This window comes from Medicago truncatula, chromosome 3 (assembly GCF_003473485.1).
Source record: "Medicago truncatula cultivar Jemalong A17 chromosome 3, MtrunA17r5.0-ANR, whole genome shotgun sequence".
Classification (NCBI taxonomy): domain Eukaryota; kingdom Viridiplantae; phylum Streptophyta; class Magnoliopsida; order Fabales; family Fabaceae; genus Medicago; species Medicago truncatula.
The window spans coordinates 1699510-1723338 of NC_053044.1; the positions used below are offsets into that span (position 1 = coordinate 1699510).

The following is a 23829-nucleotide window of genomic DNA, read 5'->3' on the forward strand; positions in this document are numbered from 1 at the left end:
TTTGCAAGGTCGTTCCTATGAAATGGGAGGCTCGGCTCTCTATTTAAAATAGTTCCCCAGTAAAATAAAAACACAATTTGTTTGTGTACCGAAGCTTCATTAAAAAATCGGAGTTATAAGAACTTCTAAACATGAAACGAAATAAAGAAAAAAATAAGTGAAATTTACTTAACAGTTTCGTTTGGATTTGTCACTCCTCCGTTATAGGAAAGGGAAAACAAATGGCTTATGCAAAAAAGAATTGATTGTTGCGAAGCTTTCAGTGAAATAGATTTTCAAATTGAATGATTAAGTGATTATACAAATTGGGGGTGATTTGATAGCACCAGATTTATGTCTAGAAAAGAGAACTAGATTTTAGACAAAACTTAAATGTGTACCGATGAAAGAAAGAAAAAAAAAAGTAACGTATATTTTTTTATTTAATGGAGGGTGGGTATTAGACTTAATTTTTTTTTTTTAGACCCATAACTTTTTGAGGCCTGACTTGGTTGAGCACCTTATACTCTTGCAAGGCCGGGCCTGGTAGTTTGTCATTGTATGCATTAACTATGGTGTTCTGAGTTTGTTCGTAGACTCACTCTTTATGTTTTAGCGATATTGAACAAATTATTGTATATGATGTACTCTATCAATTCAAATGAATGAATATTTTTTTGTTTTTTTTAAAAAAAAAATTACATCATTGCATAGAAACTAATCTCATTAACTATTGCCAATGAATTTCAAAAACCAAAATAATGATATTCAAATCTGAATATAAGTCAAAAGCAGGCCACGAAATTTACTAAAGACAAGTAATAGCATCCTCTCTTTCTTAACTTACATTTATACCATAAACTAGTCCTAGACTAATATGGAGGAAGACGTGCCTTAAAATATTCATAGAATACACCTATAAATCACAAAACATAAAGTCATTTAGAAAGGACATAAACTCACACACAAATACAAGAAGAAGAGCCAAGATCTAAACATGGAAGCCAACACTTTTGCAAGTTTTTCTTTAGGTCATGTTCTCAAATTTGCAATTTTGATTTTGCTAGCAATATCTAGCATCACTTCAGCATGTGAGGACAATTCTACAATCCCTACCAATTCCCCCAAAACAAACCTTTCATACACTTCCAATGCTCCCTCAAATTCCACCAACACCAATGATTTCAAAACCTATATAAAAAATTCATGCAATTCAACCACATATCCATATATATGTTACAAATCTTTATCTCCCTATGCTTCAACAATTGAGGCAGATCCTCTAAAATTATGCAACACTTCTCTCTCGGTTGCATTAAATGCGGCTCGCGATGCATCCTCCGCCATATCAAAGCTTCTAAACAACGATGAGAATAAATTGTCAAGCATTGGTGAAGAAGTTGTGCAAGATTGCCTTGGCAATGTGAAGGATTCAATAGAACAGTTGCAAGATTCTCTTGATGCCATGGCACATTTGGATGCTTATTTTGATAGAGAATTTCAGATTAGTAACATGAAGACTTGGGTTAGTTCAGCCATTACTAATGATCAAACTTGCTATGATGGGTTTGATGATATGAATGTGGATTCTACACTTGGGGACAAGATTAGAAGAAGAGTTTTGAATGTGGCAAGGAAGACTAGCAATGCTTTGTATTTTATCAACAATAACATATATTAATTAAGGTATAAGTTAATAAATTGAGGCTTTTTTAAACGGTTTTCTTTTGAGTTTGGTATGTTATTTGTGTTCATAGAGTGAAAATTGAAGTTAAAATGGTTTGTAATCAAGTTAATTAGTCTTAAATATGTGCTTTTGATCGATTCATGGTCGTTTTTGGTTTGAATTCCAAACATGTGCCAAGCGGGTTTAAAGGAATTGAGTGGATGTATTATAGAGATATTTAATCATAATCTAATTTATTTGATATTTTATGTTCCATCAGTTTGTTTTAGTTTTTGTTTTTTAAAAAGTCGGCTTCCAAAAAGTTATTTTGAATAATTTATCTTAAAAATCATTCTTGATAGGTGATTTAAAAAGAATCATCACATCACAGTAAACAAAATACAAAACAGTTTCTATTTCACTTAATAATTTTTAAAAAATAATTTTAAAATTATTAAATGCTAAAATCATATATTTTATAATTGGCAGCAAACTAATCTCTAATCTTTCAATATACTTTTTTTTTTTAAACTAAAAATGAATATATTAATTGAATCACTCAATCCTCCTAGCACAAAGAGTGTCAGGAAAACACAATGGAAAAGAGAAATATGTTACATCAAAATCGAAAAGAAACAAGAATAAAGAGTCAAAAACAAAACTTACTAGAAAACAACTGATCATGAACAAAAACAAAAAAAAAGGTTAGACCATCATATCTGATAGTTAAAAACAAAATTAACGCTTTCGGCCACCAAGAACAATGATGAATCTTAATGTGATTAGATTTTCATATAGTCAACCAACAACACTATATAACCAAGCCTCTTGGTGGTGCTTAGAGGTTCAATTGGTTCTTGGCCACCAATACCCATGCATGTATCACGATAGTAATTAGTCCTTGTTTAGAAGCTTTAGAGTAATAACAAAAAACTTGACAACAATGTTGATCATATTCTTGTTTGTATTTTTCTTTGAATTGATGAAAACCGCCCAATCTGGCTCAGACGTGACAAATGGTCACTATAACACCAAGCTTACAATTTTAATATTATTTTATATTTCAATAATCATACCTAACTAATTCTAAATCAAAGGCAAAAGATCAATCTCAGATTGCACGTCAGATAAGCATTAAGAGCAGTAATAAAGACAGTGATAAAATGTTATAGAATTTATTTATAGCTAGTCATACCAAGTATTTATATTCAATTCCTAGCTAGTTATACTTAATCCCGACATAAAGATAAAAAAAAAAAAAAAAAAATTAATCAGCAAAATTTTATTAAAAATTAGGTCTCTGCACAAGACAAACAGAGACCGATGTCACAGAAAGTACAAACTAAAGGCGTCGTATATAGGCGGAACACCCGAAATAAACACCCACAAAGACACCCTTGCGATCAACACTCATAAGGACAACACCCACCAAAATAAACATCACCCCCTAAAACTGACTTCTATGTTTAACAACCACTAAAAAAACGACATTCATAACACTCATCGTCACTACTCACCTCAAAAGAACACCCTTGAAAAAGAGGAACCATTCCTTATCACCAACACCGAGCCAAATTCGAGGAACTCCTTTTCTAAAGATCATTCAACTTCCGCCACCGCTTAACCTCCGGTCCACCGAAAGAACACCAAAAAAGCCCAAAACCAAACTTGAACCAAAGAACTAACTCCTGATCTCGAATCAAAAGTGATCGGCCCACAAGAGTTCAGGACCAAATCAGAAGGACACTCATTACCCCCCGGTCGACCAGAGAACCACTGTAGCTCGCCAAACAAAAATGTTGCTAAAACGCCAACTCCCGATCTTGAAGCAAAATAATCGGCCCATCAGAATTCAGCACACAATAAGTAAGACAGACAGCATGATTTGCGATAGAGCAAACATCAGTCAAAAAGGAAAAAAGCTCAGCTTGAATGACAGACACCCTCAAAACACTCTAAACACCATAACAACCTAAAACTCAAACAAGAGCTAGCGACAACGAGTATGGACCCGAATAACAGAGGCAACCTCCAATAGAAATCATCCACAACAACCACCCACCACCGAACCTAAGCAACACCAACCACCACCACACTTCATCACCCCCACCACCACCACACATCAACAACACCACTCAACACCATCACCACCACCACCAAAACTGAATAACCTCCACCACCACTGCATCACCACTACCAACACTGCATTACAACGTTGACAAACCTCCTCACGAAGAAACAGGCAGCAACACAAACATAAATATGGAGGAAGACGAAATCCAACAACAAAACACGGGCATCGACGCCGGTTTGAAGCGAAAAGACAACCCAGATCGTAACAAGGTTGCCGCCAGTGACAAGGAGAAGGCGCAACGGCATCTGACAACAACAAAAACGAAGGATGACATCGCCGAAACAAACACAAAAAAGACACAAACGGCAACACCCAAAAAAAAATCAGCAACACCCAAAGAGGACGGTGGCGCAAAACCACCACCCACTCCTTCGGCAACCAACGACATCACAACACAAACAGAAAACAACTATACGACATTAAAGGAACAAAACAGTCCCCCCGGAGAAGTCGGAACAGCTGACAGAAACACACACTACACAACCACAACCACCCACCTCTTACCCGCTAGTGAACCATTAACGACCACCCCCATAACGACCTCTCACTGGCGCAACAGACACACCACTTAACCACCACCGATCCACCCCATATCCACCACCGAGTCACCACCAATCAACCACAAATAACTTAACCCACCAAAAACAAGCTCGAAAACAGCCATAAAAGGAACATATCTGAACACCACTCAAACACACCATGGAAACCATACAGAGGAGATGAAGAAACCACCACAAATCACCTTAAAAACCACCACCACCGCAAGTTATGATCTGAGGAAACCCAGCCGCTGGCGCACCCACCAGAGACCAGAGGTGATGCGGATGGTTTTCCATCTTCGCACCACCACCCACCGCCGTTTACATTGAGAACCAAAGAAATTTGGAAAGAAGGGGCGGCAGAGATAAGGAGTTAGAGAGAATCCAGAGAAAGGTACTTTTTAGAGAGAGAAAGTTTTGTGTTGACAACATAAAGAGAAATTAACTACACATATTGTATAAATCTTATTCATTCATGGATCGTGAACTCGGTTAGTTCTCAGATTGTTCAGTCTTATTTATTAAGAATGTTGTTGATGTTTGGAAAGAGTTAAAGGAACAATTTTCCAAGTTTGATCACATTCATGTTGCTAATCCATCATCAATTCTTTGAAACAAGGTTCACTTTCCGTTACTGATTACTTCATTGCACTACTACAATAATGGCAATTAGTAACAATTGAAAATTGTAACTAAATCAAGAAAAATGTTACTAATTAAATTTAGCAACACTTGAACAATTGTTAAGTAAAGCCTGTGTTATTAAAGTGTTTTAGTTACATTTTATAGTACTATCTGTAACAATCAAAAAGTGTCGCAAATGGTACCTTATTGTAACATTTTTTGTATCACTTGTAACAATAAAAAAGTGTTACATTTATAATTTTTGAGGAGTTGTAAAAAGTGTCGCAAAATTGTCTAAACTAATTTTTTTTAATTTACCAAATTTGTCTTTGCTTAGACTTCATTCATATTTGAATTAACCAATATTAGATACAAGTTTTAATAACTAGTTTGAATTACATACTCTATAAAAGTTCCCCTCTTCTCTGTTCTTATTCTTGCATGACGAAAATAAACTATGCAACACAATTTGAACTATACAACACAATATGAATTACATACAAAAATGATTACAATTATGTTTTCATCCAACACAATTTCCCCCTTCTCTTTAAGGTCATCAAGCTGCACATGAGAAATGCAAGCCTTCTCTTTAATCTCCTTTGTCTTGTGTCGTTGCTTATCCGCAATCATCTTCATAATGTTCTGCCTGCAAGATTGCAGACATCCCTTCCTTATCTCATCACCAGTATTGTGCAACAATTTTAATGCAAAGGACGATTCTGTCATGAAAATCATTTTCAATTGAAACTTACCAAGCTGCAACGTTCATACCATGCTCAACAAGGATACTAAGAAAAACAAGTGTAATAGCTAATAGAGATAATCTTAGAATTCACAATTCAATTAGAATAAACAACAGCAGGGGAATTTGCATTCAACAGAGACTTCATAGATAGTGGAGACATAGACTTCATACACGAGCTTTTGTATCTGAACATGATAGGAGTTTAACTCTAATATAGATAATCTTAGAATTCAAATCATATATCAATTCAAACATTGTACAGTGATAGAAAAGTATATATGGCACTGGGAACACATTTAAAGGAACTTGGTGGCTGTCATAGATTCAGTGGAGGATGTCTTCCTAGTGGCCACTAATCTTAAGGTGTCACATGAATAACAATTCAATTCTAGTGTTTTGCAAACAAATCCTAAAAATAAAAATAATAATGAACCACAACTGAAGAATTCTATATTTTGCAGACAAGAATCAGAATGACAATTAACTAACAATTCATTATTTGTGATGATCATTAAAATAAGTATAGCAACCACTAAGACCAACACCAGCAAGAACTAAATCAAACCACAACATCAAGAGACAAAACTAACCAGAAGGAATACTCAACATTAATAGTTAGTTTAATAATTCTAAATAATGACACATTACAATGCCAAAGGACACCTATTTTCCAGAACAAGTACATTCAAGGCAAGAAAATGAACCGTAAAATCCAAGGGTCTGCATGTTCGTAATATTAAGGTTAGCTGCAGCTTTAAAATCACAGTATATCATATCCGCTGTAACAAGAGCTGAGAAAATTTCACAACAAAAAACCCCAATTACGAACACAGGAAGTCAGAAAGGAACGAGAAAACTAAATCCACAAAAAAGACAAGGAAACGTGAAGAAATCATTGTCAAAGTAGAGATAACCAAATGAAAGCTTAACAACGGCAGCCAATTGCAGATTCTTGTGCTCCATTAAGGTCCCCTTTAAACTAAGTCCTTGCTCCAATTGCAGAATCTGTGAGGAATACCCCATTTTGGAGTGAATATTTTTATTCTTGTTTATATATAACCACAAACAGCAGAAAAATAGAAAAAAAATTATATTCTGCTACAATGAATCAACCAATGATGGTTAAGAAGAAAAGATAAATTCAGGAAGAGAACTTGCAACTACAACCATTTTGTTATTGACCTAGCAAATTTTACCTTGTCCCTGCCTTTTTTTCTCTTGATGTGCTATGCTTTGCTCTGTGGGGAAGATATACTCATGAGGAAATTATTCCGTCCGCTGCTTAATATCTTATTAAAAACTAAACCTAAAATAAACCACAAAATATTTGTACACGGTTAACTGTAGCATTAACTCCTCCATTCAGCTAACCTACCAAAATAAATAACTTTCTAAGGGAAACTAAACCTACAGGGTTGTAAGAATAAGGCTCAATCGCTCATATAACTTCTTCCTTAATTAGTTCTAAATATACTCTTAATCAATGTATTCAACATAGCTCAAACATCGGTGAACTTCAAAATCAAAACCAGTATATCAGAAGAAAATAAATGCATTACAACCACAATGTAGCATATAAATAAAGATGAAGGAAAAATACTACAAGCAATGCAATGCACTCCACAATCAATAGCTTAATAACTTATTCATTTGTCATGCGCACATAACATGATGAGCATATATACAATTACGTTCAGAAAGAAAACAAAAGTAATTTCTCATAGAAGTAAATCTGAAAACAAAAAACATTATAAATTCACAATTCAAACTTCATAGCAAACAAGACATCCTTGACGTGATAAGAGTCTCCGCTCTTTGAGATTAAAAACGATATCGAGCTGCGAGGCAACGACTTATTAGCACCTCATCACAGTACTTCAAATCGACCTCTCTCAGTTGTGTGCATTTTTCAACCACATGCGTCACTCCTTTGTCTGCAACACCTTCACAAAATTTAAGTGACAGTTGCAAAAGCCCGCTGCAACTCTTTGAGATCCAATAGAGTGATATATTGTCAACTCTTGTAAATGACAAGTCCAACACCTCCAGTTTGGGAACTTCAAAGTTCAATGTACGTAGCTTCAGTCTTAGCGAGTTAAATTCAAATGTCTAATGTTACAACATATCATTAAAACATGAACAATACCTTCTTCAGATATGTCTTTGCAATGGCTCAAATCAAGTAGCTGTAAATTTGGGAAACAATCAGCAATGAGGAACAGGTCAGTGCGATTGATAGATTCAATGAAGGAACACGTGAGAGAGGTTAAAGTTTTAATGTTTTGAGAGAAAGCTTGCAACCCATTTGTCGGGATGGTGGTTTGCACTGAAAAAACGAGTGATGTGAGTCTCAATGGAAAACTAGAGATTTGGCATAGAAGCTTGTTGAGGTAAACCCGAGTAACAAAACTTAATACCATAGTCTAAATCTAGAACAATTGATTACTATATCTAAAACTATTTCATTCTCTGCCTCATGTAACAAAGCTTAAAATTACAAACTCATTTCTATGAACAACAAACACTAACATTATTACTACTACTTCTCAACACAAAACTTCAGTTAAATTTCTTATACTTACGCACGCGGCAACATCAATCAAACACAGATTTCAAAAAAATACAAAATTGAGTTTGAAGAGTAATCAGCAAATTCTAAACAACTTTTTTTTCAATCATAGATCCACTAGAACAAAAATTGAGTTAAATTGCGAATGAAAATCATGGATCTACGACTGTGAAGTTAATTTCGATTCAAACTCAAACAATTGAGTTAAATTTCAATTCATAACAAATCCACCAATCCACTCTAGGATAATTTCTTATTCTTTGGCAACATCAAACACATGAATTTCAAAGAAATTATAAATCACAAATGCCAAACAGAACAAGAAGAATTTGAGTTAAATTGTGAAACGAAAATTAAACACATAGAATTTCAAAACAAAATTCAAACAATGTGAACGAAATAGATGACTCATAACAGAAAAAAAAAAAAAAAAAAAAAAAAAGCACGGATCTAAGATAATTGCGATGAAATCTAAGCGAAATCAAAAAAATGCGCGAAAAATGCGAAACCGAAGAAGAATTCGAGTGTTACCTGCTTGAGCGAAAGAGGAAAAAGGATTTGTGAAATTAGATCTGCAACTGTGAAATTGGATGATGACGTTCAATGGATCCGCGACCGTGAAGCTCGATCGGTGAAGTATGAAGCTCGACGGTGAGATTCAGTTCCGTGAGAAGCTCGACAGAATGAGAATGCGTGACGGTGGAGGGTGAGAGGGATGAATGACGGTGTGAAATTCGTCGGTGAAGCTTAACGGTGGTCGATGGTGTGAGCGTGACGGTGGTCGAAGGTGTGCGACGGTGGAAAAGTGGTTCTGCTGAATTGAGATCTCGGTGAGAGAGAAAAGTGATTTTTGAGGGAAGAGAGAGAAAAGTGTTTCTCAATTGCTTATAACACTTTTTTTACTTTTTTTATTTTGACTATTGTTGACTAAATTTTTTAACATGTGAATGAATAATGAATGGGTTGTTGCTTGTATTTTTTTTTTTTTTTTTATGGATGGTACTTGTAGTGGATGTAACACTTTTACTCAATTGTTACTATATCACTATATCAGCTAACAATTTTTCAAGTGTTGCAATCACCATGTTACTAAAAGTCATTATTGTAGTAGTGTTCAGTTAAAGATTATTTGGGACGAATTAGAAAGTTATTGTCATCTCCCTACTTGTACGTGCCATCATCAGTGCCAATGTTTAGCTATGCCTAATCCTAAGGATTTTCATTTAGAGGATCATGCACTACAAATCCTCACGGGTCTTAATGATCAATTTTCCGTCGTTCAAACACAATTTTTTTCATGGAACCTTTATCATGTCGTAATCGTGTTTACTTTTAACTCTTGCAAGAAGAGAGTAAAGTTGTCTTTGAAAGCATTAATCTTGATGAATCCAAATCTCTTGTTAATTTTTCTGACTCAGAAGTTTCATGGTAAAAAGAAACCTCTTTTTTCTTATGGTTATAAGAGCGGGCTTTGCACCTTTTATGCATGTTAAGGTCACATTGTAGATACTTGTTATAAGAAGCATGGATTTCCACCAAACTTTGGTCGAATTTCTTCTGTGAATAATACAGAATCATCGCCTGATAATGTGTGTGTGGCTAGAAATGTTGAAGAGCCACCAAAAGTTCAATCATCTTCAGAACCAATGTGTTGTAATCAAATGCTGAAGAGCCACCAAATACTAATAATTTACCCTCTTTATTGTGTTGTAATCAATGCATTTAAATTTAACTTAATTTTTTTATTAATTGATTGTACAAAATTCAAAAGAATGTTTCTACTTTTGAGTTTTTACATCCTAAAACAAAAGTATTAGAACATCCAAATTTGATATCAATTCCAAGTTTCAAAAACTTCACTAAGTTTTTTGAGACTTCAAACTCTCATATATATATATATATATATATATATAAGGATATTTTAGCAATTTACTTAATTTATTATCGAATATGGGTACCCACAAGCACCAGTATCATCAAATTCATGTTTGTATCAGTAAAGTAACGCATAGTTAAATACATTTTTATTATACATGTGGATACATGTTTAGCTACCTGCGCTTGTGCGGTTTTGCCCGTGACAAATTTTACCCGCGTGCATGAATATTTTTGTCATCCCTAGTTCCATCATCTCTAATTCATGTGATTCTTACTCTTTTCAATTTCTTTTTATTTATTTTTAATTCACAAATTGAAGTACACATTAGTAGACTTATTCAAATAATCTTTTTAGTTTACTATTATTAGAGACGAGTCCTTAATAGACACTTTTATTAAAATATTATAAATAAATGATACGTATACATAGGACTTATTTAAATACCCTTTTTAACTTACTATCATTGTGGATGTTCTAAATACATTTACGTACATTAAAACTTTTTTAATTTCAATTTTTTAAATGAAAATTGATTTTAAAACAAATAATTTGTTGACCGAGACATGTCACTTTAGCACTTAACATAGTTAGAAAGAAAGAAAAAAAAGGATAACCGTGCAAACTACAAATCATTAAAGAGTTAAATAACCAATTTAAAACTTAAAAAAGCACCGGACATTCATGCAGATGCTTTGGTTTTTGTGTGTGGATAGTTTGGAACGAAAGAAATAATGGAATATTCAAGAATACCCAACTTAATATGATAGATCTTGTAGAAAAGGTTAAGTATAATTCATTGTGGTGGCTAAAAAGCTAACAATGGCAACTTTATTTATGGCACGAGTAGATGGTGATCAAATCCGTTACTTGTTTGGATATCAACTGACTTGTTTTTGTAATTATACACTGCTTGTTCTTTGGGGTGGTTTCTTTAGTACACTTTATGCTAAATAGGATTCATTGCCGTTGTTAATATATTCTATTTTTTATTCTTAAAAAAAAAAAAAAAACTTAAAAAACATAAATGACTAATATGATACAAATATAAAAAATTTAAAGGACCTCGTTCTGCATTACGTATATTTTTCTACACATTTAATTACTTAACATGAGTTCTACATGTCAAAATTCTCTCTATTTTTCCATTATCAAAGTTTTAGAAATATAAATACAATATTGTGATATTTGATGGTTCCAATTATATAACATATACCACAATGTTCTTTATTATAAGGGGAAAATAGTTTTTTAGATTTATTTAATAAATAATGTATTTAGTATATATTAGAGATCAAATATAATATCATTTAAGCATGAGTTTTCTTAATTCTGGTGTTTTGAATCATTCAACAATTAGTATATTTTGCCCTATAACTCGGTATTAAATATCCAGTTATAAATGATGCATTTAGTTTATATCAAACAATTTTTTAAATTCTCGTGTTTTCTTAAAACAGTCATATGGATCGATGTAATATTTTTTTTCTTTTTTTACGTCAAAGACAATTTCATTAATAAAAGTCTGGCAATAAAATAAATGACAAGACTACATAAATACAAGGCGGAGTCTCTTTGATCCATTTGCAATCTGAATTATGAAGAGCATATTTAGTGAAATAATTAGCAACTTGGTTGGCTTCACGTCGAACATGCAAAAAAATTAAACTATGAAGCAAACATTAAAACTAATACAATCTCCAATAATAGAGCAAACATAGGTGGAAGATTATTGATGAGCATTCAACGCTAAGACCACATTAGAAGCATCTGATTCTGCTATGAGATTCAAAAAAGAGATGTATTTTGCAAATTTCAAACCCTTCCGCATAGCCAAGGCTTCTGCAACCTCTGAATTTGGTAATGAAAAGACTAGTCAGCAACTAGCAGCAAGGGTATCACTTTCATTATTTCTTACTACAACATCAATACCCACTTACCATCATCTATCAGACCTGATGCATCAACATTAAGCTTATAGAAATCACTAAAAGAATATGTCCAATGAACATCATATATTGGCAAAATTAGACCACCAACAACATCATACAAACACTCTTAAAATTTACAATAAATCTTTGTACTTTTTAAACTGTGGCAACCCCATCAACATCAGTCCACACAAAATATTTATATTTTTTAAGATACTAAGTTGATTTATCATTAAACCCCAACAAAAGTAAAAAATTAACAAGTTGTACGTAAAAAGAAGTGGAAAAAGACAAAGTCGGTTGAAAGGTGGGATTATTTTAATTTGAGTATATTGAAAAGTGGGATTCACATATGGTCAATCTCAACAAGTTATCATTTCAGACTTGGGTTGCCTTTTTATAGTACAGAATAATGGTGACCTTTTGAGCATTCATAAATTTAATTCAAAATATTTTCCTTTTATTTAAATATTTAAAAGGCTAGCTCAGTGATAAGGGTCTTATAGCTTTAAAGATATTTTTCCTTTAAGCCCTTTAAGTTATTTAATTATAATTTTTAATTCTCAAATAACTTATATTTTTAAGATCTAAAATAATTTAAATTGTTACAATTAATTAACATAATGGATCTAAGTGGTATAAAAAAACTTAAAAGATCAATTTATTGCAATTAAATACTTTAAAGGACCTCTGATGTAATTTAGCTTAAATTATACTACTTCAATTCTAAATAAAATCAAAACAAACTACTTCTTCCGGTCACATTTATTAACAAACACTAGACCTCAAAGCCACCTCCACGATCTATTGTTCTATTTGCTATCAGATTTCCATTATCAAATCACCCACCATTTATATTTATGCACCAAATCCATTGATGTTGAGTTTGAGGGATGTGTTGAAGAGTCTCACATTTGATTCGTGATTGCCTAAATAAATGATTATAAGTGATAACAATCATCACATCACACTTCGCTTTTATGGTGTTGATTTAGGCTCAACCACAAATTTTAAGATCTATCACCCCCAATTTAGACTTCATCAAAACCATCATTCATGGAAAATTCATCAACTGACCCTCCAAATATTATATTGAAGGCACTATACACTATCAAACTCAAATTGGTCCTCTCTTTGGCCATCAGATTTTCATGCAAACTGCGCATGGATCCGCACAATTTGAGTCTTAAGTCCAATTTAGGATACAAATTGTTTTACATATTTAGTTTTAGTAAAATATATATATTATAGCAAAAGTATATTGGTGAATTGCTAGAGAAATTTAATATGGAAAGTTGTAATTCAATCTCAAATCCATCAGAGACTAACTAAAAGTTAGATGAATGCAATGAATAAGAGAAAGTGGATTCAACAGAGTTCAGACAAATGATTGGATCATTGAGATATCTTTGCAACAGCTGGCCAAACATTTGCTATTCAATCAGTGTGATTAGTAACTTGGTGTTTTTGAGGCAAATGTTTTGTTACATTAATTTGCTAAGAATTCAATAAGGCATTAAAATTTGATAGATTTGAGTTTTTAGGAAGAAACTTGGTGTTTCTCAACATTCAGCAGTTATGAATTAAGGGCGAGCGTTAAGATTTAATCCATAACTGCCATGTAGCAAGTTAGTTAGAATTTTGTTACAAAACTTCTTAGTTAGTTTGTTAGTTAGATAGCTTGTGCTACAAACAAGTGTTATATTTGCCTATGAAAGTCTTTGTAAGGTGTACATTCAATTCTTAATGAGATTCACAATTACAAGCAAACTCTCTCCATTCTCTTCTCTGTCAGTCTTACAAGTTTGTTTGTTATTTTCTCATCTTGCTTAAACCAGCTTATTCTGAAAAGCACTTATGTTACACATATTGATCAAAGCTTGATCTAACATGAACACTTTCAACTCTATGCATGAGATCGCTACCCAAACAAGTGTTCATCATTGCAAAACCTTCAACTTTCACTTTCTTTTTTCTTTACATTAAGAGCCGACAATGTCTAGCTTCAATTCCAACGACCATAGGTCGTATTTTAACAAACTAAACAGGTTAAAAAATTCCACATGTTAAAGATCTACAAGAGCCCTAAGGAAATTTTGTCATTGAAGCATTTTGTGAAAATGAAGCTTTTTCCCCTATAAATCAGGATAAGCAAATTATTCTTTTCATGAAATTTAGTTATTCTTGCTGTTGATGGACCCTTTGGTAGACAATCTCAATTTCAACCGCATCAAGAGGTCACATATTTTTGAGGTGGAAAAAAATCCCTCCACATACGGTACCTTACATTGAGAATGAAACGAATAGCGAAAACAAAGAAAAAGTACAGTTGCAAAGTATTCAAAATACGTTTATAATTTATTTTGTGAAAAAAATAAATACCCTAACTTTTAATTTTATGGGTGTGTCATTCATTACTCATTGGTGTGTTTTCTTCCAATGTTATATTGAATTTTCTTAGGTGTGTTTGATGTTGAAATGAAATTTGTCTGGATCCAAACATATATTATGGTTGGCAGTTTGATGTTTGCAAACAATATTTTTTTATATATTCAACAACCATATTGCCCCTATTTATGGTGACGGAGAGAGAACTCTATGAGGAAAGAGATAAGAGAAGAAGTGTGTGTTTTTGTTGTGTGAGTCGAATATTTTCTGCAAATAACTGTGAAAATTAATTCTTCGAGTTAGATAGGTTTATAATAGGTGATATAATTTTTCCTTAAGAGATTTAATACTGTTATATTTTTAGGATTTGATTTGTACCAGAACCTATGATTAAATTGAAAGATATCTCTTTCTATCTCATTCAAATGTTCTTGGGTATCAGAATTGTGTGCGGTAATATGTAAATTAAATATCCTAATTTTTATTTCCATATAATCAGAACCATTAACTATAGTTTTCTAATTAAATAGTTGAAGCCACCAAGGACCAACCTAGTATCACAACCGCTATCAGAGTTTGATTCTCCAATTACACATTGACTACCATAAAACTTGTGTCTTAAGATTTGATAAAAAAAAAATTGCGTATTAAATTGACCATCTTTTTTAAGCTACAAAAAATTTATTGCAAGTAATATATTTTATATTCTAAATCCATCAATGTATAAATTTCACAACATTAAAATTGAATAAAGAAAATAAAACTTCAACCTTCCAATTTCACATATAGTATGTTAAATAAAGTTAGGTTAGGAACAATACATCCCTAGATCCAAAAATTAAGATGAGTACAAAAAAGAAAATCATGATATAAAAATAGTAACTCTATTTCACATTTAAAAAGCATCACAAAGATTCTTATTCTATATATAGATGTAATTACACATTACACACATCACAATAAAGAAAACAAAACAAAAAAGAACCACATTAAGTGTTTCTCAACAACCTTAAAAGCAAAAACTTCAACTCCTAGTGTTTAATCTCTCCCTAGTGATTAGTACCATATTGATTAATGAGTGAAAGAGCATTACTAGTAACCTGAGCAAGATTAACCATTCTTGATCTAATAGAGGTTTTCATTCTTCCATCAAGTGCTTTTCCACCAAAGCCATCACTACAAGTACTTGCATCAGTCATAGATGAGCTAACCCATGTTTGAACATTACTTATATGCCAATTGAAATCTTGACCATTGATCTTGCAAAGTTTAAGCTCCTTAAGTGAACGGCTAAGCCTATCAACACTATCAGTAATTTCTTCAACACAATCATGAAGAGCAGCATATTCTCTTGGTTTAAGACCTTTAAACTTTTTGCACTTTGTAACAAAGCCTTTTGTGGATTGAGTTTTGTTTAGGCTAAGTGATAAAGCTGTTTGGACCAATTGATGAGGGTCTTGTTGGATTGTTGTTGCATAGACAGAGAGAGATTCAACACAAAGTGTTGGGTATGATGTTGTGCTACATGAGGATTTGATGAAGTTTGTTGGTGTTGAAGTTGCAATAGAGAGGAGAGTTAAGAGAAGGAAAAGAAGGACATTTGTTGCCATGGTGGTTGAGATTTAGTTAGAGAGAAAAACACTAGATTTTGTTGTGGTTAGTTATATGACTTGTGAGAATGAGAATATGGATCGAGATATTATATAGATATAGATGAGGGATGGGAATGTGAGTCAATATAGTTCACATACCATGTCATATGCCTAACTTACCATAACATATGCCTAACTCTATGTGGTAGGGTCAATATATTACTTTCTTTTTTTTTAGAGAAATATTACTTTTGTTTTATAACAAGGAAAATAATAGAGTACTTTTGCAAATCGTGTGTTTAAACGTAAACTCGTTTGACTTTACGTTTTTAAGTATTAAAATTGTGTAAATTTAAACGTAAACTCATTTTTTGGTAAATTAGAAAGTTGATCGAATTTCACCAAGTTAACATGGTTTAAAATCGATAAAATCGGATAAACTCGTCCAAGTTTGCGAGTTTACCTTTTAAAAACACAATTTTTTTGTTTGTTTTGGGACAGTTTTCAATTAAAATTCAATTCATTTTTATAGGGCAACCCAATATCACAATGTTATGATCGCGCGACACTTCTTTTTTTCTTCTCAAAAACATACAACAAAATTTTGCTCTTCTCTTCTCCTTCATCATCGTTCTCCAAACTTTGATCCTAACTTTCTTCTCAAAATCGATTCCAATGTCGGAGATTGTGATGTCGGAGATTTTGAATAGTTTTATTAACAACTTTAGACACTTGTAAACTTGCTTTTGTGGATGGCTTAGAGACTTATGAAACTTATGATTTTGTGCGTTAATTTTTGTATTTTGATGCTAAGTTAAGCATAATATTTTATAATGATAGTTTGTTATAATTTACCTTTGTAAGTATGTCATATTTTACATTATTGACCTATTTACAATATTATATTAGGTTATATATTTCATGCATATAATAAATTTTACATAATTTTCATTTTAGATAAACTCGTACGAGTTTTCGAGTCGAATTTACCTTAACAAAACGAATTGAGATAAACTTTCAAGTTGCAAAACTTAATTTCTTTAGAGTATAAAAATGTCTCAATATTTTTTTATTGATTGATGAGGATAGGCACACTATCACGGAAACTGTTGGCGCTATGTTCTGTTATCACAAACATGGTATGGGCAATCAAATAATTAAGGCTATAATATGCTTTTAGTTCCGATAAATATAGCGAGTTTGAATTTTAGTCCCTAGTAAAAACAAAAAATTAAAATCATTCCTGCAAAATTCTCTATTTTTTAAAAAAGTCGTTGGCTCCACTTTTCAGCTTATTTAGCACATTTTTATCTAGATGGCAGATGATGATTGTACAATCAAGTACATATGGCATACAAATGGCAATTATTTTATTTCAACTACTTAAAAACATTTAGAAAAAATCAGAAAATATATTTATGAAATAAAAAAAGTTTATTTTAATAATTTATTAAAAACAACATATCCCTTCTACTTCACCCTCCTCTTCTTATTCGCAGATCTCTTCTGCATTCCTCTTCTTCTTCACCTTCCATTCAATCATATTCATCGATTAATCTTTCTTCAAATCAAAATTTTAGAAAACGAAATTCATCTTCTTCAAATTAAAATTCTTTTGTTCGCAAATTCATCCAAATCCAAATTATGGAGACACTGTGTGGGACGAAATACAGTGTTGGTCGAAATCGAAAAAGAGGATGAAGTACAAAGAGGTTGAAATCGAAATCGAAATAAAAATTATAGAAACACATGATTGAGGATGAATTGAACATCTGATGTCTACATCGAAAAAGAGGAAGAAAGGGGAAAAATCTAAAACCCTATAATTTTCCCATTTTCTGATTTTGGGTTTGTGATGAAGTTCTTGATGAATTTTTGGGGTTGGGATTGAGTTTGGGATGAAGTTCATGATAAAACACAACTGTTCTACCATTTTTCATTTAAACTCAAAATCTAATAAACGAACGTCTCTTTCTCATGCAAATCTTAGAATTTAACAATGATTTGTTTGCACTGAAAAACAAAGTTGTCGACGTATAACAGTTTTTTTTTTTTGTTTTTTGGGGCCGACGTATAACAAAGTTGTCCACACATATATCTTAATGTGATCGAAAAATCCCAAATAATACAATAGATTTGTAATTAAGTTCTATGCTTTTTAACGAGATGATTGATGGGTTTGGATTATTATCCAAAATAAATTAAAAAATAAAATATCCTGTTCTGTGATGACCCACTTGGCAAAATTATTTTAACACTCGCAAATCATGCAGCGACATGGTCCCTTGTATTATTTTCAACCGACATTAGCATAGTACGATATAAATCAGCTTTCGTTAAATTAATAGTATTACTTTACTTTTGATGAACAAAAGAGGCTTTACCCAAAGCAAGATATATCAATTATGAAGTGTTATTTGAACAACTATTTTATGGGACAACACGTAGGATTATCAAAATATATAAAGAAATATAGTTATTGAACCAAAAACTAAAATAATGTAGAGAGAAAGTGAAAAATCTATGTAAATATGAGAGATAAAGTTGTATAAAAATTATTATAAAATGGTTGTTCAAATATCATTTATTTATTCAAATACAAACTAATCCAAATTAAATCCGTAAAATAATCAAAAAATTGAAAACAGTACAAAATCAAATATTATTAGATATGTTTGTATATTTTATAAAAATCATTCATATTAGATCAGAATTTAGATTTATTTTTCAAAACAGAATCAAACTAAACCGAATCACATACATGTATTTTAATGTCTATTTCTAATTTTTATAAGTATGATATATTACATTAAGCTATTACTTTTTTCCTTTTTAACTCTTTTAACTCTACATATTAGTTTAATTTAATCTATTTTATTATTATTTCATATGTTTCAAAGATAATTGATAATTGTTATTCCGTAGAATTAATTTTTAATAAATAATATATTATATTACCATAGTTATAAACTTAGTTAAAATAGAAGTTTGCATGCAGCAGAATGTTACATCTTTGAATAGCTTTATGGAGAACAAGTGGTCAAAGGGATTTTTAACACAATCATCCTAGTTAACATAGGGATCCTACTTTCTCAAGATTAACAACTACTCCCTCCGTCCCAAATTATATGACGTTTTGGATAGGGGTGTACATGGGTTGGGTTAATCCGGAAAACCCGGTCAAACCCACCCAAAGAAAACCAAAAAAATGGGTTGGGCCGGGTAAATGGGTGAATGTGGTTTTAAAAATTGATATACCCATAAAATAAAATGGGTTCCGGGTAAAACCGGACCCAAACCCAAAAACCCATTTTAACCCGGAAGATGAGCAATCAATACATATATTCCAATTTTTCTCAAACGTTAATACTGAAATTTTTTTTTCTTCTCAAGGAGCATTGATACTATACACATTCCAATTTCATAAGTTCAGTTTCCAAATAGTGTTCACCGATACATATTTCATTTTGCCAATTTTCAATTCAATGTTCAATTCAATATATAAAGAGACCAACATTAACCAACCAGTAAACCCATCTACCAAAATCAAACTCATTCGTTCCAGCAATAACATACTATTTATGAAAGATTCATTTCACACATTGCATAACAATAATTTCTCGTTCCAGCATACCATTTTTCTTAATCCATAGTTGTTTTGCATCATCAAAGTAAGCTTGCTTCTTGTGGCTAAATTGACAGTACCATATCTAACTCATGTTCATTTCTTTTTTTAGTTTGCACAAAAGGTGCTTGATGAAATGTCTACTTCATATCAATATTTTTTAATGTTTATTTATAGTATCTACTTATAAGTTAGAATTGAAAAATACTTTAATAGTTTGATTTTTCGATTCTCTTTTATTTTAATACTGTTGTACATGATTGTTAATGCAGGAGAACATGGATGTTGATGATGTTCCTACAAATGCTGTGGAAAATCCAATTGATGTTGATTCTGATCATGACTTACAAGGTGAAGCGGCAGGTGACGTCGGAAAAAATCGTAAGCGTTCTCGTGCTTGGGATCATTTTGTACCAGACGGTAAAAGGGCAAAGTGTATTTACTGTAATATGACGTATGCTGCTGAAGGTAATACACATGGAACCACAAATCTCAATAAACACTATAAGAAATGCCCCAAGAATCCAAACAGGGTAATTGACAAGGCACAAAAAACCCTTGTACTTGGGAAGCAAGTAGAGGGTGATAGTAATGTCTCTTTTAAGCTTGTTGAATTTAATCAATTAGAGTGTAGAATGGAGCTTGCTAAGATGATTATCATTGATGAACTTCCCTTTAAACATGTTGAAGGTGTTGGATTTAAAGGTTTTATGAGTCGTGCTCAACCTCGTTTGAAAATTCCTAGTCGTGTCACTGTTGCTAAAGATTGTATGGAATTATATAAGGAAGAAAAAGTGATCTTAAGATCTTTGTTGTCTCTCAACCAGCAAATGGTGTCATTGACCACTGATACGTGGACCTCAATTCAGAACATGAATTACATGTGTGTGACAGGTCATTTCATTGATGAAGGGTGGGAATTACAAAAAAAGATTTTAGGCTTTGGGTTAATTGCTAACCATAGGGGTGACACCATAGGTAAAGCCTTAGAAAAATGCTTGAAAGATTGGGGAATTACTAAACTGTGCACAGTTACAGTAGATAATGCTAGCTCTAATAATGTTGCTCTATCTTATTTGACTAGAAATATGAGTGCTTGGAATGGAAATACCTTGCTTAAAGGGGAGTATATGCATCTGCGGTGTTGTGCCCATATCTTGAATTTGATTGTTTTTGATGGATTATCTCTTATAGATTCATCCATTTCTAAGATCAGGGCTGCTTGCAAGCATGTTAAGTCATCTCCTTCTAGATTGGCATTGTTTAAAGTGTGTGTGAAAGATGCAAACATTTCTAGCTCACAAAAGGTAGTAATTGATGTAGCAACAAGATGGAATACCACATATTTAATGTTGGAGGTAGCTTCTAAATATGAAGAGGCATTCAACCGCTTGGAGGGTGAAGATCCTTCATATGTGTCTGAACTTGAGGTCGTAGGAGGAACTCCAACTGTGTATGATTGGAACCGTGCCCGTGTGTTTATCAATTTTCTGAAGATATTTTATGATGCTACCCTAACTTTTTCCTCTTCTTTACATATAAGTGCTAACTGTTTCTTTAGAAAGTTGGTGAAGATTCATACTGCACTGTCATCATGGATTCAAGGTGAAGATGTTGTGTTGAAAAACATGGCATTGACTATGAAAGCTAAATTTGAAAAGTATTGGAGTGATGAGAATATCAATTATCTGTTGTTTGTAGCTGTTTATCTTGATCCTAGGTACAAGATGGAGTATCTTGATTTTTGTTTTGGTTGGATGTATGGGGTGGAAAAGGCTAAAATGATAATTGCTAAACTGCATGAACTCATAGGCAAATTGTTTGATTATTACAAGTCAGTGCAGCCTATTGGTTTTGTTTCTAGTGATTCCTCCTCTAGCTCCACTAATACAATGCAAAGTGATGTTGTTACTTTCGGTGTTGGAGGTAATGTGGATATGGATGCTTTGCACCGAAGAAGGGTTAAAAGAAGGCAAAGTGAACATAACTCAAGTGAGTTGGTAAGATACTTAGAAGATGAGGTTGAAGATGATTATGAAGGATTTGAACATTTGAAATGGTGGAAAAGTAAGAGCACAAAGTACATTGTTCTTTCTCTCATAGCTAGGGATATATTATCGATTCCGATATCTACTGTTTCTTCTGAGTCTGCCTTTAGCACTGGAGGTCGTGTTATTGATCCATACCGTAGTTCTTTGAAAGCTGAAACAGTTGAGGCTTTGATCTGTACTCAAAATTGGATCAAGCCTGTCACAAGGTCTGTTTTAGATGAAAGTAAAGCATTTGATGTGCTGGAATTTGAAACAGGTATTAATTGTTTCTTAGCTTTTATCTTTTTATTTTATCTTTTAGTTTTATTCTTACATTGTTTATTTTTTTATGTCATTAGAAATGTCATATTTGAATGGTCTCGAGGAGTTTGCAGCTGAATCCCTTGACGAGTAACTAGGTAAAAATCTAATACCATTGTTTCATGTTTATACTAATTTTGTCTTGTGTGATTGGTGTTCCTGTTGTTGATGGGGTAGTCTATTTCCTGTTGTTGATGAAGTTTACGTTTTTTAGTTGCATACTACTACTATGTGTTTTTCTTATGTGCCTTCAATTAGAGCCTGACTTACATATTAATGAAGGTTGTTTGTCACTGTCATGATGTCCTGGCAGGTTTAGCAACTTGGGTTATATTGAGTGATCTTTTGAATTGGGATTACACATGTTTGTCTTAATTTTTCATTAACATTTCAGATTTTTCTTGCTCATTATTATGTAATGTAGTGCTGAGATTTTCACAATGGATAAATGTATATGTTTCTTGCTGCATACTTTTGAACTCCAATCTATGACATAATTATCACTTATGTAGTATTTATGACATGCATACTTTTGAACTCCAAATTGGTAGTCTATGAACTAATGCTTTAATTTTTATTATCACAGTTTGGTGGAGATGGAGAATATAAACGATGAAGTCAGGACTCTTTTGAATTGTGGGGAATGTTAATGATGACATCAAGACTCGTTTCTTGTTATGTTTTGGGCTCTTTTTTGTATTTGATGAGACATGATTTTGGTTTATTTTGACTTGGTTGTTGCAATTTGTCTCTTGAACATTTGTTGTTTTCTTTTGCCAAGACTTTAGCTAATTTAAGATGATGCACTCTTTGAGTATTTTTATTCTAATGCAATTTTATGTTATGCAATGTCTTTAAATTTTTGAGTTATTTTTATGAAAAAATTATGATGACTTGTCATTTGGTTTAATACTACAAAAAAAAAGAAGCAAAAATTAATTCGGGTAACCCACTACCCAACCCAATCCAACCCGGAAATTAGTGGGTTTACCCAAACCGGCCCAATAGTTTAACGGATGGACATTTTATCTCACCCAAACCGGAGTACCTTATATGGTTTGGGTTTTGGATTTGGCCAAACCCAACCTAAACCGGCCCACTTACACCCCTAGTTTTGGGCATTTCACACATATTAAGAAATACAATTAATATTGTGTGGAAAAGAGATATTATGAGTTGTTTTACAAAATTGTCCTTAATAAATAATATGGGAAAGATAAATGAAAGAATTGAAAGAAAAGAGAGTAATAAATAGCTAAGGTTATAATAGGAAAAGTAACATTAATGTTGCATTGGTATTGTAAAGCGACGTATAATTTAGGACAAATATTTTTCCCTAAAGCGACATATAATTTGGGACGGAGGGAGTAGTAACTAAATTAACTACGCAACATTATATTCTAAAAGTTGTTGATCTGAAATTCTTGGTCATGTTGTTAAACATTTTGAAGCCAATAGTTACTTCAAATATACATTGTAATGCATGATTAATTTTTTAAATTTTATTTAAATTTTTATGTGAACTAAATAAAAGTTCTTATAAATTTTTCCGCACTTGAGAAAAATTAGTTTAAGTTCTTCTGAAAATGAAGTGTTACGCTAGTAAAACGGCTATAGTCAAAATCAGGAATTGTACCACAAAGACAGTCTAAGGCATTGTCAAAATCAGAGTCCTTACCACTTATCCAAAGCCTCTACTGGCAAGTACATTCCTAACTCACCAACCATAGATAAAGAAGTCAACCTCCATTAAAGATCCCTACATATAAAACCACCACTAACCACAATGTCTTTATGGTGAACTCCT

The 23829-nt window shown here is 32.4% G+C and overlaps 2 protein-coding genes and 2 long non-coding RNA genes across 4 annotated transcripts; 1 reads left to right on the forward strand and 3 right to left on the reverse strand.

Annotated features, from left to right (window-relative positions):
- Nucleotides 1-908: 908 nt before the first annotated feature.
- LOC11422964 (pectinesterase inhibitor 4) lies at nucleotides 909-1909 on the forward strand. Its single transcript, XM_003598184.4, has one exon. The coding sequence runs from the start codon at nucleotides 977-979 to the stop codon at nucleotides 1658-1660; it is 684 nt and encodes a 227-aa protein (XP_003598232.1). The 5' UTR covers nucleotides 909-976; the 3' UTR covers nucleotides 1661-1909.
- Nucleotides 1910-5289: 3380 nt separating this feature from the next.
- Nucleotides 5290-7477, reverse strand: LOC120579337 (uncharacterized). Its single transcript, XR_005645134.1, has 2 exons — nucleotides 6887-7477; nucleotides 5290-6695 (listed from the first exon to the last, which is right to left on the reverse strand). It is a non-coding gene; the product is annotated as an uncharacterized lncRNA (long non-coding RNA).
- Nucleotides 7478-7716: 239 nt separating this feature from the next.
- On the reverse strand, nucleotides 7717-9130 carry LOC120579338 (uncharacterized). Its single transcript, XR_005645135.1, has 3 exons — nucleotides 8791-9130; nucleotides 7837-7876; nucleotides 7717-7747 (listed from the first exon to the last, which is right to left on the reverse strand). It is a non-coding gene; the product is annotated as an uncharacterized lncRNA (long non-coding RNA).
- Nucleotides 9131-15341: 6211 nt separating this feature from the next.
- LOC11420312 (21 kDa protein) lies at nucleotides 15342-16145 on the reverse strand. The gene has a single exon (XM_003598190.4). It carries the CDS (start codon nucleotides 16062-16064, stop codon nucleotides 15504-15506), a length of 561 nt encoding a protein of 186 aa, XP_003598238.1. The 5' UTR covers nucleotides 16065-16145; the 3' UTR covers nucleotides 15342-15503.
- Nucleotides 16146-23829: the final 7684 nt, after the last annotated feature.

What these genes read in the sequence shown, in the direction of transcription:
- LOC11422964 (XM_003598184.4), top strand. Translation starts at nt 977, where the DNA reads ATGGAAGCCAACACTTTTGCAAGTTTTTCTTTAGGTCATGTTCTCAAA.
- LOC11420312 (XM_003598190.4), bottom strand. Translation starts at nt 16,064, where the DNA reads ATGGCAACAAATGTCCTTCTTTTCCTTCTCTTAACTCTCCTCTCTATT.